This window comes from Pelophylax lessonae (genome assembly GCF_965119305.1).
Source record: "Pelophylax lessonae genome assembly, contig: HAP1_SCAFFOLD_568, whole genome shotgun sequence".
Taxonomy (NCBI): Eukaryota; Metazoa; Chordata; class Amphibia; order Anura; family Ranidae; genus Pelophylax; species Pelophylax lessonae.
The window spans coordinates 49537-69291 of NW_028119777.1; the positions used below are offsets into that span (position 1 = coordinate 49537).

Here is a 19755-nt window from a genome sequence, read left to right on the forward strand (position 1 = left end):
CTGAGCCTTGGCCTGGAAGATAAAAGACAAGGGAATTTAATTAGAGATACTTGTCCTCCTCCCACCTCTTGTGGATAGAAAAGAGGGAGCGGTGCTGCTTAACCCCTGCCCCTAACGATAGAAAAGAGAGGGGGGAAGGGGAACGGAGTTCCTAACAGGTACCTGCAAATAGGGTGTCGTTCCCCCTTGCTTACCTGAGAGGTGCCGATGCCAGAGCCGACTTCCGCCGCCTGTGCGGTTGCTGCCGTGGTGTCCATCGCTCTGTATGGTGGTCCCAGCAACTGCTGTTTCCCCTAACATCGGTCGCCCATTTGAACTCTGTTTGCGCCTTCGGAAACTGGAACGAGGGTTTCCGGCGCCCGCGGATGCCGTCACTGCGCCGGAAGTGACACTGTCACTTCCCGTGAGGCCAGAGTGGATACGCTGAGTTCCGCCCCCTCCGTCTTTGGCGCCAACTTCAAAATTTCTTCCGAAGTTAGCGGTTCACGGGTACACAGCACTGCTGCTCCAAGGAACCGGCCGACCAACGGAGTGAACTCCCCAACGCTCCACCAGACAGCATCCGTAGTCCTGCCGAGAGGCTAGGAGAACAGGAGACAGCGGTCAGCCCCTATTGCGGCACTAAGGGGTACCGCTATGGGCCGAGGAGATGCATCTTTCCAAGTCTTTCCATGGACAGTCCAGGAGACCGGGAGCTTCAGTTCCAGGAACATGTTACCCCCTGTCCGGAGGAAACAAAAATACTGAAGGTGAGGACTAAGGGACCGCCTTTTATTTTAATTTTGGAATGTGTTTCCTGTCCCTGGGGGAGGAGCCTAACGTCTCTCATGGGCTGTCCTGGAAGACGACTTTGAGAAAACTATACCATACACCGCAAGGTGTCATTAGATCCAAGTTTGTTGCAGCAAAGTCATAATGGCTAGGCCATTAATTGCAAAATCTGAACCGGCCCTAAATGCAGAATTACAAACCATTTTGTGCTCTTATGCCTATAGGACAGGGGTAGGTTAACCCTGAAACCATCTGATCTTGGGGGGGGGGGGGGCCCTCCTGATTACACACAGAGCAGGTCCCTCTGCTTACCCAGCGCACTCAGTTGTTATGCATGCATCGATGGGTGGGCACTCACTGTGCATTAGGGGGGCAAACCTGGAAAACCAGTTGCCAGTAGCAACATCATACCAGCTAACATTACACACACCAAAGAGAAGCAGTTGCAGCCATCACATTAGGGGTGAGTTAAAATGTTTGACCAAAATATAACAGGCACATTAAGTTGATAATTTTGTATGGCCCCCCTGAATGATTTCAAAGATACCCAACTGGCCCTTGGCAGAAAAAAGGTTTCCCACCCACCCCTGCTATAGGGGTACACAGAGCATACTTTGAACTGGTACCAAAATCCTCAGAAAGTCTCCCAGAATATGGAGCAGATGTGCATAGTAATCTTGGCTTGGAAAGAGCAGCCAATTGGGTGCCATGCACAACTGCTCCAGTCATGGAAATCCTGTGTCTGACTTGTGCCATCTAGTCATGACAATTGTGCAGACAGTGATTTGTTGAACCAAAAACCCTCAGTGGAGGAGCATTGAAAGCACTGAGGCGGCAACAGTACTGCCTTGGAGAGGGGTGGGGGAATAAGTGATCAGATGACAATTTTCACAGTGATTTAGTCCCCGCTCTGGTGCAGGTTTGAAATTAAATCCTTACTTTACCCAGAGAAAAAAAAAAAGCTTTTCCCTTCTATTATTTCAACTCTGTGGGGGGGGGGGGGGGATGGGTGACAATTAATGAAGACCACCATCAAATCCCAAAAGCCAGATACTTTGTGGGAGCAAGCTTAGACAGGAGACCAATCTGTATTAAAAAATCTTGATACTGGCTGTTATCAAAAAGTTTAGAAAGTGAATTCATTGGGGAAAGTTAAAAAAAAAACTAAAAAAAAAAAACAAAAACCACACAACTTTAGCAGAGACCATTACAGATTATGAAGTCAACGTTTATTTAAAATTATATACATAGTAAAAGCCATACAAAGTAACATGCTAACAGGTTAGCATCTGGGGCAAATCAAGTGCGAGATCATCAAAGGTTGTCAGGAAAGATGGTAGTGTGCTTGAAATATCTGAAGAAAAAAAAAAATAAAGTTACTTCTACAATTCATGTTTTAGACATCTAAATACAAAGTATTAATCAGTATGAGATTTAAAAATGAAAAAAAAAAAATGTTACCCAACACTTTGTGCCCCAGCCCCATAAGTCATCTACACTGCCCAGACTCTCCAAGTGGTTTTACATGCGCACCATCCTACCATTCTTGAGGGACCTCTAGAAGCCACAAGTACAGCTCCCCAAAGGAATGAATGGGGGGGAGGGGGGGGTCACAGTGCACTTGTGCAAAGAGTCTGGCAGGAACAATTTCAGCAGAAAGCTTGCAGCTCTAGGCAACAAAGAATGGCAATTGATAGAACAGAGCTAAGGCAAGTGTTACTTAACCCCTTCCGTACCGCGTCATGTCAAATGACGTCGGCACAAATCCTTTCGATCCGGGCGGACGTCATATGACGGCGCCCGGATCTCCCCGCTACTGCGCGCCCCCGGGGGCGCGCAGCGCGGCGATCGGGGGTGAGGCTCGTCCCTCGGACTGAGCCCAACCCCAATCAAGGTAAACAGCCAATGAAATTGGCTGTTTACCACGTGATCGGCTGTGTCAATCACAGCCGATCACATGAGCGGCTCCAGCGCGAGCTGCTCGTTACTTCCTTAATGCACGCCCCCCGGGGGCGCGCAGCGCGGCGATCGGGGACGAGGCTCGTCCCTCGGACAGAGTCGATCCCCGATCTAGGTAAAGAGCCAATGAAATTGGCTCTTTACCACGTGACCGGCTGTGTCCAATCACAGCCGGTCACAAATGTCATCAGAGAACACAGTAACTAGCTGTCACCGTGTTCTCCTCCTCACACACTGATCCTGTGTGAGGAGGAGATTGTGGTAACAGCTAGTTACCAAGTACAGTGCACCCTAAACACACTGATTGCCCCCCCCCCTAATAAAGAGCACCTGTCACTAGCCCATCAAAGTACCCGAGTACCTGTCACCAGCCCATCAGGTACTCTGGCGACAGGTACTCGGGTACTCTGGCGACAGGTACTCGGGTACTCTGGCGACAGGTACTCGGGTACTCTGGCGACAGGTACTCGGGTACTCTGGCGACAGGTACTCGGGTACTCTGGCGACAGGTACTCGGGTACTTTGAGTACCCGTCATCGGAGTACCCGAGTACCTGTCACCTACCCATCAGGGTACCCAAGTACCTGTCACCTACCCAACAGAGTACCTTCCACCTGCTCATCAGAGTACCTGACACCTGAAGTACCCGAGTACTTGCCACCTGCTCATCATTACCCATCACTACTCATCAGTACTCATCAGTACCCATCACCTATTAGTATCAGTACTGATCATCCGTACCCATCATCAGTACAGTATCAGTATCACCTATCAGTATCAGTACTACTCATCAGTACCTATCACCTGCCTGTCACCTGCCCATCAGAGTACCCGAGTACCTGTCACCTGCCTATCGGAGTACTCGAGTACGTGCCACTTGCTCATCAGTACCAGAGTACCTGTCACCCTTTATACAGCCACCATGTCCAAGTCCAAAAAGGTTTATATACGTCGTCCGTTTAAACCTAAATACCGGTGTTATGGCAGCAGATAGCTGCCATAACCCTGGTATTTTTTTTAAACGGTGGACGGTTGGCTTTCCGATAAGGGTGGTCCCAGTGGCGGATTCGCCGGGGGGATCACCCTTCCGGGGTGGCGGAAGAGGTGCCCCCCCCCCCTCCCGCTGCATTCTGGTCCTTTTCCCCGTTTACCGGACCCGCCGGCAGCGGGGAAAACGATCCGGTCCCAGATCCTCACAGACAGGATGTCGAGTGAGGGCAAGCTTGCCCTCACTTGACTCTATGGTCTTGGAGGACCGGAGCTACGGCAAATGTCATTGCCTAGCAACCAGTTTAAAGGTCCCTTTTTTTTTTTTAATTTTATTTAATTTTTTTTTTTATTTTTTCTATCTTTTAGTGTACTTGTGAGATCTGAGGACTTTTTGACCCCAGATCTCACAAAAAAGAGGTCCTGTCGTGTTTACATTTCTTGTAATAGAAATAAAAATGATCAATTTTTTTTTTTTTTAAAAAACAGTGTAAAAATAAAAAATAAATAAAATAGTAAAAAAAAAAAAAAAAAAAATTAAAGCGCCCTGTCCCCGCGAGCTCGCGCGCAGAAGCGAACGCATACGGAAACCCCGCCCACATATGTAAACAGTGTTCAAACTACACATGTGAGGTATTGTCGCGATCGTTAGAGCAAGAGCAATAATTTGAGCCCTAGACCTCCTCTGTAACTCTAAGATAGCAACCTGTAGAAATTTTTAAAATGTCGCCTATGGGGATTTTTAAGTACCAAAGTTTGTCACCATTCTGTGAGCGTGCGCAATTTTGAAGCATGACATGTTGGGTATCTATTTACTCGGCGTAACATTATCTTTCACATTATGGAAAACAATTGGGCTAACTTTAGTGTTTTCTTATTTTTTAATTAAAAAAAGTGATTTTTTTCCCAAAAAATTGCGTTTGGAAGACCGCTGCGCAAATACGGTGTGATAAAAAATATTGCAATAATCTCCATTTTATTCTCTAGGGTCTCTGCTAAAAAAAAAATATATAATGTTTTGGGGTTCTAAGTAGTTTTCTAGCAAAAACAACTGATTTTAGCTTGTAAACACCAAATGTCAAAAATAGGCCTAGGCAAGTGGCTAGGATGCATGATGATGCTCCTTGGATGTTTAGGCCCCTCTATATGGCTAGGCTGTGAAAAAGTCTCACACATGTGGTATTGCCATACTCAGGAGGAGTGGCAGAATGTATTTTGGGGTGTCATTTTTGCTATGTACATGCTATGTGTTAGGAATATTCTATAAATTTACAACTTTGTGTAAAAAAAAAAAAAAGTTTTATTTTTTTCCCACATTTTCCAAAAACTTGTGGAAAAAAATGACATGTTCAAAGGACCCATAATGCCTCATAGAATATACGTTGGAGTGTTTGCTTTCCAAAATGGGGTCATTTTGTGGACTTTTCCATTGTATTGGTGCTCTAGGGCCTTGAAAAGTGTGATAGGTAGTAAGAAAGTTTTATGTGTATTTATGCTCCTAAAACGCCTTATGGTGCTACTTGGACGTGGAGTCTCTTTTTGTGGCCAGGCCTTGTAAAAGTCTCACACATGTGGTATCACCATACTCAGAAGGAGTAGCAGAATGAATTTTGGGGTGTCATTTTTGCTGTGTACATGCTATGTGTTAGAAATAGCTTATAAATTGACAACGTTTTGGGAAAAAAAAAAAAGATGTTTTCTTCATTTTCCCAAGAATTGTGGGAAAAAATTATAACTTCAAAAAACTCACCATGCCTCTTACTAAATACCTTGGACTGTCTACTTTACAAAAAAGGGTCATTTGGGGGGTATTTGTACTGTCCTGACATTTCAGGGCCTCAAGAAAGGAGATAGGCCATCAGTACATCTGGTGTGATCAATTTTCAGTAATTGGTACCATAGCTTCTAGACTCAATAACTTTCACACAGACTAAATAATATACACTAATTTGGGTTAATTTTACCAGAGATATGTAGCAGTATAAATGTTGGCCCAAATGTATGAAGAAAAATTAATTTTTTGCAAAATTTTATAATAGAAACTAAAAAAAAGTGTTTTTTTGCAAAATTTTTGCTCTTTTTTTGCTTATATCACGGAAAAAAAAAACCCCAGTTGTGATCAAATACCACCAAAAGAAAGCTCTATTTGTGTGAAAAAAATGATAAAAATTTTGTTTGGTTACAGTGTAGCATGACTGAGCAATTGTCATTCAAAGTGTGAGAGTGCTGAAAGCTGAAAATTGGTCTGGGCAGGAAGGGGGTCTAACTGCTCTGTATGGAAGCGGTTAAAGCACTGAGGGAGGAAAGCAGCATTTTAAGTTATACCAAAGGGAGTTTGTCCTTTGAAGCTTCTAAAATGGTCTTTTATCAACTACATTTTAGGATGCTGAACTGATGCAAACGCGATCAAGGGCATCTCCATCCATTACGCCAATGACTGCATACATGTCCATCCAATCATACATTTTACTCTGCCCTCAGTTAAAGACACCAATGTTCATGTTTGAGAGTCATCACTAAGTCTATACTATTAGATCATTCTGATACACATGTTATTTAATCCACAGCAATCTGAAGTGCCATGGCTGTGCATGATTTGCAGGTAAATTGAGACATAGTACAACAAGTGCATAGTGATATCACAAAACTGCTCCAAGTTTTAGTAAGACACCACACAGCTGAAGTCTTATTCCCAAATGCCTGGCTTATACAAGGTTTATTCATTAATTACTGTACTCGTGTCACTAGAAGACTCACTAACTGGGAAATAATGCTACTGTGTACACAAAATGGCACAACCTACACAATTGACCATATAAGTGTAGACAGTTGTTTCACCTACTTTAAAAAGAGATCCTATCACAACTGTAGTTACAAAACTTGGATTTTTGTAAAATCCATTTCTCCAAGTTCAATGGACAGTGCTCCATAAATCATAACTAGTGGGTTATTTTGCCTCCATGATTAGAAGAAACAAAGACACCTGGCTATGCCCATGGGCTGTCCTCAGCCGGTATACAACCCCCCTCTGCTCTAGGCAATCTGCTTAGTAGCAAGCAGTATTAGAAGTATCAGAACTCTATAGAGGGGTGGGTGCTGTGTCTGTTGATGAACTCAGAAATGGATTTCACAGCAAGTACAAAAATCCCATTCATTGATGGACAGTGCTCCATAAATCCTAACTAGTGGGATGTCCAAAAAAGGAAATTGAGGGGGGGGGGGTGGGGAAAACCCCAGGCTAAACAAAGGCCCTTAACCAGGCCACAGGAGCCTCAATGGGTCACATGAGCCCAGTAAAAAAAATCCAAAGAGGGATCAGACCCTCTTAAAAACAGCAGCCTGCAACTTTTTGCAGTCAAAGAAGCATCGGCAGATGCCAAAGTATCTACCTTCTAGAATTTTGTGACCTATGCACCAATCCAAGTGGTCACCTTGCAAACTTGCGATATTGAAGCCTGGTGATGAAGGCCCAAGAAGCACTCAGCACTTGAGTAGAATGTGCCGTGACAGGGAAAGGCAGAACCTGACCTTTAACTGAATAGGCCGAGTCACTGGCTACCATCTCCAGATGATCAGACCGACAAAGAAGCAGTCAGCCCTTTCCTTGGGCCACCCATAACCACAAAAAGCATACCACATCCAAGGTATGCAAAGCAAATGCCTTGGGATGAGCACACCTGGGACAAGGCAGGCAACACAATTTCTTCAAATGGAAGTCAGAGTGCTTCGGGCAGGGACAAAAAACACCAAAGAGGAACTTTGGCAGGATAACGCTGCCAATTCCAATACCCTGCGTGCGGGGGGGGCGCTATCCAAGAATGTCACCTTCTGGGATAATAGAGACGAGGGAATCTCCTGAATGTTCTCAAATGAAGGGTTTCTGAAGAACTAAATTTAAATCCATAGCGGCAAAAGACTGTGCAGGTGGAGTCACATGTCAAACCCCCTGAATGAAGGTACGAACTTAAGGGCTGATGTAGCAATTGTATCCATGTTCGAAAAGACTGTCACAAGGGCCAAAAAACCCTGTCCTGTCAAATGCAAGGAGGATAAGGTCCCCACAAAGATACCCAACTGTAGTCACTTTGGCACGAGGGAAGGCAGGAGTACACGTCCAGAAGCATACGTAAACTGTTCCTGCCTATTAGGCATCTCTAAAAAGAAACCAGATTGCACTCAAAAGGCCCCTTAAAGAAGGCGGTTCAGAGACAAATTAAGCTCAATGTTTGTGCAAACCTTCAAAAAAAGGTATGAACCAGGGGCCATCTCCCATCTGTCCTAGCATTTGATGGGATAGGGGTTCTTGAGCCCTTGCGACAGGCTTTGAATATTATGGATACAATTGCTAGACCAGCAATCTAGTTTTGAGGAATCACGTTTCCAACAGTTCCAGTTTTCCTCTGTGGGATCACATTTTATCTTAAATTGATATTGTGAATCCTCTTCACCCATTATTCCCTGAGGAAACCATTAAAGCGGTTGTATACTCATGAAAAAACCCTGCAGGACAAAGGCATAGAGCTAGTACAGATGGTACTAAATACTTACCCTTCAGAACGAAGCCCCGGTGCAGTCTGGACAACGCTGAGGGAGCCGACATGCTCCCCCGGCATCTCTTCCTGGTTAGGCAGCTCCGGCGCTGTGAGTGGCCAAAGCCGCAAATGACGTCACTCCTGCGCATGCGTGCAGGAGATTCACTTTCCGGGAAGATCCAGCAAGGAGCTCTGAAGGTCAGCCAGACCTTCAGAGGGCACGCGCCGCAGACGTCAGCGGCTGCATGCAGGTTGAATATCTCCAAAACCGTGCAGGTTTAGGAGATATTAATTGTACCTACAGGTAACAGTCAAATAGCGGAGTATACTATAGCTTTAAGGCGAAATGCATTGATAGCCTGACCTTTTGCTATCACTTGGGGGCATTATTCTTGTGTACTTTTGTGAGGTTGCGCTGGGGATGATGTGATTAAGAGATCCTCATTTTTTTCACTTATGCATGCACTTTCACTTTACTGCTGTATATATGGTATTTTAGTATCGCCATTAAATAAAATGGATTTTTATACAATTGGGTCAGTGATGTCATTCAGAGTGGGTTGTCCAGCACCAGTATAGCCCCCTTTTTCTACAAAGTTGTTTGCCATCCTATTGGGGTGATTGTGCAGGACTTGATTGGTTGGACTTGCGTACGTTTTTGTTTCTGGATAGCCACCAATCCGACTCACACCAAGAACAATGTATGCTTTCCACGTACGATGGTATATCTTGCTGGAAGACCTTGCCCTCACCATAGTAGGGATCACTGATCCAGACAGACCTCTATTCCTCAGTACCTGTCTTCCAATAGCTAAGCCATTAAAAACCAGCGACTGTAAAGAAGGTTTTTAGATAAGCCCTTGGGACAACTGGTCTTCTGAGAGGAAGCCCCCAAGGGACATTTACAGCCACCGGGATGATTGGAAAATCCTTGCAGGAACTGAGAAAGAAGCCTTAGCCCGAGGAAGATACTGGCCTTACCGTAGCCCTTCGATGATTGCAGGGTGTCCGAGGACCTTGTCACAAACATCAGTAACCTCCTGTGGAGCTGAACCTGCATTTAAGACTGTGCAAACAGAACTGTCTTGAAGGTGGATACTACCAGAATCTGTACGCCAAAATGGGAGAACTGACAGCAGCTGCCAATTTACAGCTTGTGGTACCTGAAGTTTGTGCAGAGAAGGACCACCCTGGTCAGAAATAGAATCAGACCCAAGTAAATCAAATCCCTGGATAAGGATGGGGGGGGGGGGAACCTTTGCAGGAAATAAATCCTCACAAGGAGTCTCAGACCTAAAAACTAAAGGACAAGCTTTGTCCCCTTTCTGACTTTCTGGGTACCCCCAACAACCAACATTTCATGGATCTCCATGTTGCTCAGTCCACAGGGCCAGAAACCAGCGGAGATGTCCCCCCAGCCCAATAATCGGTGAGGGCAGACCTTCACGTTGGAGTCTGTGCTGGTCCAGGGAAGCTAGCTCTAGGCTTACCAGACCAAGGTTGCTTGGAACCTCCCAAGGGAAAATATAAAAGATCAATTTCCCTTACTAGCAGTCTCAAAAGCACGAAAGAATTTGTCTATGGGCTGAGAAGGAGGTCATTGTTGCTTTATTCAACCTGGAAACAGGAGGGTCCACCACTGGTGGACTAGCCCACTTTTTTTTTAAAAGGACTCCTCAAGAAGGGTAGTGTACAGCAAATTGTTGGGGACCACAAAGTATGACTTTGGTTGTTCCCATTCATTACAGGAAAATCTTTCAAAATAAGGCACATACGGAAACACCTTTGAAGTAAAAATTGACTTGTGTACAAACACCACAGCCATGTCTGTGGCTACATAAGCTGCATCCTCCATCTTTAAAGTCTCACACACTGCAGTAATAAGTGTGTCCACCAGCAGCTTTTTGCTGCTGCGACCATGGAGGAATTATCCTCGCTATCGGATTGATCAGGGGGTGTGATATTAAGTCCCCCTGGACAGGCTGCGTCCACAGCAGCATCAGTATCCAAATCAGACGAGAGCCTGAGCAGGGGATGCTACCTCCTGGGCCTTTGCCCACATGCCACTTCCTCCCAAGACACTAAGGACTGCTGCCAGTGCAACCATCGGAAGCTGGGGTTGTGAGGGACCTGCCACCTCCATGGGGGGGGGGGGGGGGGGGAATGCAACCCTGAGGCTCCATAAGGAAAGCAAGACCTTGCAGTACAAAGATCTAGGCACCACTAAAGGATCCCCTAGGCAGAGAGCCAACAGACCCCCAAAGACTCACTCCGACCAGAGGAGCGCCAAGAATTCAAACCCAGCATCATGGACGCTATCCCTGTTCACATGTCCCTAGAAGAGGAAAAGCTGACATACCCATGAGGCTTCAGTTCTCTCCAGCATCTCCCAAGACTAAGGAACCTAGCCCCCGCGACCTCCAAATACATAAAAGCATGGCCGCCAACCAGACGATGGGAAAATTGCCACCATAAGCTACAAACACCGAAGCATGCTGCCAGGAACTTTCCTGCACCCTCTGCAAGGGGCCGCCCCCCTGAAGCTAGGACACCATTAGGGGAGACTCTGCAAACCGCAGGGCATGCATCTAGGGGTCTCCTACACTGGGACACCTCCAGACTACCAGGGAAGGGCACTATCCCAGGACCCTTACAGAGTGGGAATAGAGCCCTGGGACCCCCACCCAGACTCTAGGTTTAGACAGGGGGAGCCAGGCTCCGCGAGGAGGGAACCTGCAAGCAGGTCTGACCGTCTGCAGAGGGTACCCACATCCACCCCATAGAAACCAAAAAAGGGGAGGGAACGAACTGTACTTACCCTTCCATGGTGCGGGTAACTCCAAACAGAATTCCTCACGACTGAAGTAGGGAAGCTGTTGGCCAAGGGACTGCTGTGACTCAGACCCAAGCCTGGTTGTATGCGACCCTGCGAGACGTTTAACCTGCGGGCCAGCCTCTGTCAGTGAGGCTATGTCTTTGCCAGAGGGAGAATTGTATAGGTTCAGTGCGCTTTGCCAAGTAAAGCATAAAGAGCACTGAACCTCTCCAATTCATGCATCTGAAGCCTTTAACACAGTGGTTCTTCACCTGGGTTCGATCGAACCCCAGGGGTTCGGTGAGTCAGTCTCGCGGGTTCGGTGGAGGTCAAGACAAACCCGACTCATACGATTCATGATGACATGCCCCGCTCATCCCCCCGAATATTACTGATTGTGAGGCTGAGAGCACCCCAGGAAATCAGAGCTACTGTCGGGACAACTCACAGCCATTACACAGACACTTGATGCTCCGCCCCCTGTACCTCCCCCAGCAGGTTTCCAGCCTATCTCCTGCAGGCTGCTTGAGTGGGCGGGATGGGGGATGTACCTGACCATGGAGATCGTGCCGCCTGGAAGAGGGAGCAACTGAGCAGAGGGAGCCGAGTGAATGTTCCTGGAGATAGGCTCAGCTAGCTGTACATGGTGTATTAGTTTACAAGCACCTCTATGCCAAGTCTGCTGAGTTACTGCAGCTTAGCATAGAGGTGCTGTTAGCTCACAAATGGAAATGCATGTCCTTTTCCCTTTAGCTCAATAAAGCATTGTGAATGCCCCCTGGTGTGTGCCCTCCTGATACCCCATGGTATGCCCTCCCAACACCTCCCTCCCCCCCCGTGTGTGCCCTCCTGACACCCCATGGTATGCCCTCCCAACACCTCCCCCCATGGTATGTCCTCCCAACCCCCCCAGTGTGCCTTCCTGATACTCCATAGTATGCCCTCCCAACACCTCCCCCCCTAGTGTGTGCCCTCCTGACACCCCAAGGTATGCCCTCAAATGCCAAAAAACGTAGAAAAGGAACAGACTGTTGTGAAAATGACATGAGTGGCACTTGCCAAGGTAAAGCCGCACATTTTTTGAACTGGTCTCTGAAAGACAACAGCAGAAGTCACACTGATTTGCAGTAAATATTCATTATTTTGTTTGTGTGAAAATCATGTTTTAATGGTTTTGTTCATTTTGTGCACCTATGTATAATATATACCTATGTTTTGAATTTGAAAAAAATCATATTTTATTTTTCCAATTAAGAAGGGTTCAGTGAATGTGCATATGAAACTGGTGGGGTTCAGTACCTCCAACAAGGTTAAGAACCACTGCTTTAACATAAATGTACATAAAGTGGTTTCACCTACAGTACAGACCAAAAGTTTGGACACCTCATTCATAGAGTTTTCTTTATTTTCATGACTATGAAAATTGTAGTCACACTTCAAGAGGTAGTCACCTGAAATGGTCTTCCAACAGTTTGGAGTTCGCAGAGATGCTTAGCACTTGTTGGCCCTTTTGCCTTCACTCTGCGGTCCAGCTCACCCCAAACCATCTCGATTGGGTTCAGGTCCGGTGACTGGAGGCCAGGTCATCTGGCGCAGCACCCCATCACTCCTTGGTCAAATAGCCCTTACACAGCCTGGAGGTGTGTTTGGGGTCATTGTCCTGTTGAAATAGATGGTCCAACTAAACGCAAACCGGATGGAATAGCATGCCGCTGCAAGATGCTGTGGTAGCCATGCTGGTTCAGTATGCCTTCAATTTTGAATAAATCCCCTACAGTGTCACCAGCAAGGCATCTCCACACCTCCATGCTTCACGGTGGGAACCAGGCATGTAGAGTCCATCCGTTCCACCTTTTCTGCGTCGCACAAAGACACGGTGGTTGGAACCAAAGATCTCAAATTTGGACTCAGACCAAAGCAGATTTCCACTGGTCTAGTGTCCATTCCTTGTGTTCTTTAGCCCAAACAAGTCTCTTGTTGCCTTTTAGCAGTGGTTGCCTAGCAGATATTCTATCATGAAGGCCTGATTCACACAGTCTCCTCTTAACAGTTGTTCTAGAGATGTGTCTGCTGCTAGAACTCTGTGTGCCATTGACCTGGTCTCTAATCCGAGCTGCTGTTAACTGGTGAAATCGGATGAACTTATCCTCCGCAGCAGAAGTGACTGTCTTCCTTTCCTGGGGCGGTCTGCATGCAAGCCAGTGTCTTTGTAGCGCTTGATGGTTTTTGTGACTGCACTTGGGGACACTTTCAAAGTTTTCCCCAATTTTTCAGACTGACTGCCCTTAATTTCTTAAAGTAATGATGGCCACTCGTTTTCCTGTACGAGGAATTTGTATTATGGCAAGAAAAAAGCAGCTAACAGTCCATTCAGTAGGACTATCAGCTGTGTACCCACCTGACTTCTGCACAACACAACTGATGGACCCAACCGCTTTTATAAGGCAAGAAATCACACTTATTAAACCTGACAGGACACCTGTGAAGTGAAAACCATTTCAGGTGACTACCTCTTGGTGTGACTCCAATTTTCTTAGTCATGAAAATAAAGAAAACTCTTTGAATGAGGAGTGTCCAAACTTTGTCTGTACTGTACTTAGAGACCCCATCACCACAATAGTTACAAAAAATGTTTTTTTACTTACCGTAAAATCCATTTCTGAGTTCAATGGACACAGCACCCACCCCTCTATGAAGCTCCGATACTCCTTGCTACTAAACTGATTTACCTAAAGCAGAGGGGAGGGGGGGGGGTGAGGATATACCACCTGAGGATGGCCCATGGGTGTAGCCAGGTGTTTGTTCTGCCTAGTTCTACTCCTGGAGGGGGGAGGGGGGCAGTGAAGCACCACCCAGGAAACCATAAGATCCTGAGCTGCCAGACACCATTGTCCCTTGATTAATTCAAGTCACAGCTGTAGAGTTAACTGAACTCACAGGACGACCCTGCAACTGCATTGTCCAATGCAGGAACGCAACGGATTAGTTGCAGAAACCAGAACCATAGAATGTACATGAAGGGGGCAGGTTCAGCAGCACGATGGGCTCAAAGACACTGGGCCAGAAAGCACAACAGCACACATACTCCAGTGTCATAGTTAGTAGGGGGCCATCATGCACACCAGCAGCCTACCATGGCATTCAGCAGTCTTGGACCTGTATAGCACCCTACCAGATCACTGGGCAATGCAGCATCATTGCTCACATATGTATGTGAACCTGCAGGGAAATGTCCTAGCACAGCTCTTTCTCCAGTTACCCATCTTCCTAGACAACTTAATGTAGTATAACTGGAGAAGCACAGGGGGAATTAATGTCAATGCAGTCTTCTGGGAAAGCCACCACATCCAAGATGGTGACCCGCAGCAGCCGCAGGGCATTTGGATGTTTGTCAAGTTTTTACAGCAGATTGTGAAAACTAGAAGTGTTAGATTTCTTGTTCCCTTCTGCAAGTTACTCATGTCACATTTTATTAACCAACCTGACTCCCAGCTAACGACTGGAATATCCATTGGAGCTGGTTCCTGGGTCATAGCATCAAACTTTGCAGCATATTTTTCATGCACAAACAGGGGGACTCCAGCAAGGTAGAGATGGCTCAATTTGTGCTCTTCTGGGACATCAAAGGTTTCAAAATCTAGGGAAAAAAAAAAAAAAGCACATGTGACAGCTTTTGTCTAACTGCTGATTAAAAAGCGAGTGTTTCTCATTATTGGCCAAGACAGCACTTACTTGCATTACTGAATTCACTGGTGTAATGCTTCCTTATAGGCAAGAATGAATCATGTCATACCAGTACAAGTCAGTCCCAAAGTTTTAAGTCGAACCCCACTCAAAATTAAACAGAACAAGCTGTTGGAAATTCAAGGGGGAACCTGAAGAATACCTTGCTCTACAAGGACAAAAACCCAACCAACACAATCTTACCTGCAGGATCATAAGGTACACACTTTTCAATCTCAGGGTAGCTCTGTTTTCTGGGTTTGATGCATGCTTCAGAAGCCTGGAAATTAAACAGTTTAACATGGATAGTAATTAACTAAAGATGACATGCATGAAATATGCAGATAATGCAGGCCAGAAAAAAATAAATCCATCATTTGTGCATGCAAGAGGAGAGTGTTTTTGCAGGCTCCTAAATGGTAACCATTTAGCACTTGAGCATAGATTCCAATGGTCAGAATAAGGGAATATTCTGGCCAATGGGACAAGTGCCTGCCCAAGCACTTGAAGCGACTAAATGTTTAGCAAATTGCAGCTTTGGGAGCATTCTTATGCAGCTTTTTCCACCCCCTGGAGCAAAGGTGTCCATGGAGAAAACACAAAAACAGGCAGCCTGACAGTTCGGTCTAGCAAGTTGACTTTTGTTGGACTAGTCAGAAGTGTAGTACCTGCTTAGTAACTGGTGCAGAAGTCACTCCAAGTGCTCCTTTCTTCTGTGGAACTGCCATGTTGACAACCTGCTTGTTGACATTTCCCAGAGCTTTTCTTGGCTTTACCACAGTTTTAGAGCTGCCAAGTACTTTTCCTGGGTGATTTTTCAAATAGGGTTTTCCTTTAAATAAAAAAAAAAAAAAAAAATGAACACACTTTATTATTAGGTACATCTGTTCAATTGCTAACCAGCCATTCACATGGCAGCAACCTAATGCATTTAGGCATCTAGATGACTTGAAGTTCAAGCAGAGACTCAGAATAGGGAAGAAAGGGGATTAAGGGACTTTGAACGTGGCAAGGTTGTTGGTGCCAGATGGGCTGGTCTGAGTATTTCAAAAACTGCTTATCTACTGGGATTTTCATGCACAACCCATCTCTAGGGTTTACAGAGAACGGTCTAAAAAAATAAATATCCAGTGAGCAGCAGTTGTGCAGACAAAAATGCCTTGTTGATGTCAGAAGAGAATGGGTAGACTGATTTGAGATGATAGAAAGGCAACAGTATGCAGAATACCATCTCTGAACACAACACATTGAACCCCACACCAGGTGCCACTCCCATCAGCTAAGAACAGGAAACAGGCTAGAGGAAGTCACAGGCTCACCAAAATGGGACAATAGAAGACTGGAAAAAAGTTGCCAGGTCTAAGGAGTCTCAATTTCAGCGTAACAATTTAGTGTAAACAAGAAAGCATGGATCCACCCTGCCTTGTCAGTTTAGGCTGGTGGTGTGGAGGGGATACTTTCTTGGCACACTTTGGACTGAAGTATCAATTGAGCATAGTTTAAATGCCATGGCCTACCTGAGTATTGTTGCTGACCATGTCTATCCCTTTAGAACTACAGTGTACCCATCTTCTGTTTGCTACTTCTAGCAGGATAAAGCACCATGTCTCTAAACGCATATTATTTCCTTAAACATGGCAATGAGTTCACTGTACTCCGATAGAATATATACATTTAGCATTACATTTGTACTCTGCTACAGACTATTTAAAAGGGGTGGCAACAGTCCAAACAGCAGAGTTAGCTGCACCTGCATACCTTATGGACCATATGCATTTCCACTATTAGTTTGTTTACTGGTGACCACTGTCAATGCTAGTGTATTTCCACTTTTGCAGCCAAACCAGTACAACTTTCCCACAAAGAAGAAAACAAGTTACAACTTACCACATTTTTACATGCTAAATATCCTACCTAGCTTTTCCCTACTATGTAGTATTTGGGAGGAACTTAAGGGTAATGTTACCATAATTAACCCTGTCTGTATAGTGCTGCAGATCTCATCAGTTGGGAACTGGTTTTGAATATCTTCCCAGAATAAAATATCAGGGCTTGTATTGTGCATTGTACACAATACCTTTGCATGTCCACACTTTATATTGTGAAGAATAGCTTGTGATACAGACCAGTTACTGCTGCCGCTTTCCTGTGCAGGGTGACTGTGGTCTTTTATTCACTCCGTTACTGTGGTTTCTACAGTAGCCTGTAGTTGGTCTACATGTTAGGTCAATGGATGACCAATCTTGTGTTCCAGGCATAGGCCCTTGGCGTATTCAGAAAAAACCTCACAACTAGGGATGCACCGAATGTTCGGCAACCGAACATTATTCGGCCGAAAATAGCAAAAAAAGCACTTTCGGTGTTCGGCCGAATAAGTAAAAAGGCCTTATAAATTTGTGCCGAACAATGTCCCGACCAGCGACCCGCCATCCCCGAGCATCACTGTAAACATAGCTGGAGGCACTACAGCGGCGGTCACTAAATGGCAGCCCGCGGTCCATTGGCAGCCCGCGCGATGCTTCCGCCCGGAAAGAGCCCGCTACATAGAAGTCCTTCACTCCCCTTCCTCACTGCGGCTCCCTGCTCACACGCCGCCGGTGTCCTGTCCGGCCGCGAGTAGGGGGTGTGACGTCACACGCGCATCCCGCCCCCTGCTCCTGACTGCGGCTCCTTCACACTTGGTCCAGCGAGCTAGGACGTGACACTGTGCACGCCCCGCCCCCCTGTTCGCGGCTTTTGGCTCTGACCTGGCTGCAGTTCAGGTATGTGGAGCACATTTGGGGGAGAATACGGTAGCTGCACAAGCATTAGTGTGCAGACTGGCATATTTTGCCATGCTCATTAGAGTGCCCTATAAAGTGCCCCTTAAAAAAAAAAAAAAAAAAAAAAAAAGTGCCCAACAGAGTGCTCCCTTGACATAAAATGTGGCCATCAGCGTGCCCCTTATTTTATGCTAAGGGACATGCTGATGAGCATATTTTATGTTAAAGGGCACTCTGATGGGCATATTTTATGTTAAGAGCAACGCTGATTTAAATGTTTTGTCCATCAGAGTGCCCCCTAACATAAAATGTGCCCATCAGCGTGCCCCCTAAAAATTGGCAAAATAAATGCGAAACACAGCGTTCGGTATTCGGCCTTCAGCCAAGCATTTCATTATTATTTGGCTTCGGCCAAGAATTTCATTTCGGTGCATCCCTACTCTGGTGCTTCTGTGCATTTCCCCACATCCAAGTACCAGGATCTCATGCAAGAAGGCTAGATTAGATGCCAGCTCAAGGATGGTGCAACACTGTCCAATTTCCCTGCTTCATTTACGCCAGACAAAAAGCCTGTGGCTGGAATTGTGCTTTACCAGTGTCAAGTTGCCCTTTTAGGGCACAGTGACAGTGCATCTTGCTAGCCTACCACCCCCGTACTCACCAATCCATGCTTCCTTTCACTAATGCAGTGGGGTCAGGTAAGCCTGATGTGGCACTCCCATTATATCATGCCAAGATGGGGCAGGAAAAACTACAACTAAACAAATGTCATAAGTGCTCAAGTGAAACTAAAGGCAGAACTAGTTCGATAGATTGGAGAGCAATTAGAACACCAGTCAGGCTTTTATTCCTGCCTGTGCCCCTGTTAGGAGATAGACCATCCTTACTGAAAAGTAAAAGGAAATGCCCACTTCTGGGTTGCCTCCAGAACAGGAATAGTGGAAATAAATTGCAATGGGGTCACTAGTTCTGACGACAAGCGATTCTCACTTGTGGAGAGAATTCTCTACACTTCCTGCTTTTGCTATGGGAAGCCGCAAAATAAAACCTTACAAGGATTCTGATCCTCTACTACTCTATGCAGGACAAATGTTTTGCCTTTAGACCTAGGTTAAGAAACATTGAAATGCAGGAATAATTTGCCTAGAAACTGCAACTCTTGCAGAAATGCCAGCATTGACTTGTGCTCAGTTTCCAGCCTAACACTCACCAGAGCTTGTTGATGCAAGGCGATCCTTGGACAGGGTAGTAGAAGCAACATCTCCATTCTCTTGGTCAATGAAAATCACAGTTGCCATGCTTCACTTTAGTCAAAACTGTAGAGTAGTAATTACAAGAGACTTTAGCATTCATTACATTTGAAGTCAACTGGACACCAAAACATCCTTTTCACAGCAGTAACAGTCCAGGCTGCCACAAGCAGTCCGCCTAATACCATCAGCTAAGAACTATACAAGGTCAGTTTTCCTGCCAATCTGGTATGCTCCTGCACCCACTTAATGTATAACTAAATGCAAAAACTTTAGTTTTGGATAGTGTGGAGAAGGATTTGAACCTCCGTCAGTGTTTATTGCTGTGTGCACCTGTTATGATTCACCCTACATTTGTCCTGTTTACCTTTATCATTGAAAATAAAAGAAATCAAATTTTGGGTTATCCCCAGAAAAGAAATAGACGGGAAATCTTCCAATGGAGACACTAGTTCTGGTGACCAGGGGGGGGGGGGGGTGGGGTCACCAAAGAACTGAGTTAATTTTGCAGGGATTTCCGTTAACTTCCTATTGGACTTAAAGGGAAATCTACACAATGGGACAAAGATAGTGGTAAAAAATCTGGGGTTATAACCCACCCTTGCTCTACCCAAGAAGAAAATAAGTTTTGCCTTTCTACTTTATGTTGGACTGTGCAAAACTAACTAGGACTTCAAAGACTCATCCAGGGAAGGCTACATCACCAGTGCGTCCCTCCCCCCAGGTGTACACCAACATGTTTCAGGAAATAAAGGGAGATGGATTTGTCTGCCCATAGTAAAAATGGCCACCATGAGACGGGGGGGGGGGGGCACCATAAAGTAGACAAGAGAAAAGCCTGCAGTGTTCTAGACACATCTTGTTTGTAGATTGTCAACATTTTGGCCTCATTCACAAGGGGCATCTAAAAGCAAGCAGGAAAGTCTCAAACACCTTCTAGCCAATGGGATGCGTTG

At 45.7% G+C, this 19755-nt stretch overlaps 1 protein-coding gene across 1 annotated transcript; it reads right to left on the reverse strand.

Annotated features, from left to right (window-relative positions):
- Positions 1-2045: 2045 nt before the first annotated feature.
- Positions 2046-18869, reverse strand: LOC309543978 (securin-like; the record flags this gene model as incomplete). The annotated part of the gene is made up of 5 exons (XM_082276382.1): positions 18760-18869; positions 15456-15619; positions 14992-15067; positions 14546-14701; positions 2046-2125 (listed from the first exon to the last, which is right to left on the reverse strand). The coding sequence occupies exons 1-5, from the start codon at positions 18845-18847 to the stop codon at positions 2046-2048; spliced, it is 564 nt and encodes a 187-aa protein (XP_082132508.1). The 5' UTR covers positions 18848-18869.
- Between the last annotated feature and the right edge of the window lie 886 nt (positions 18870-19755).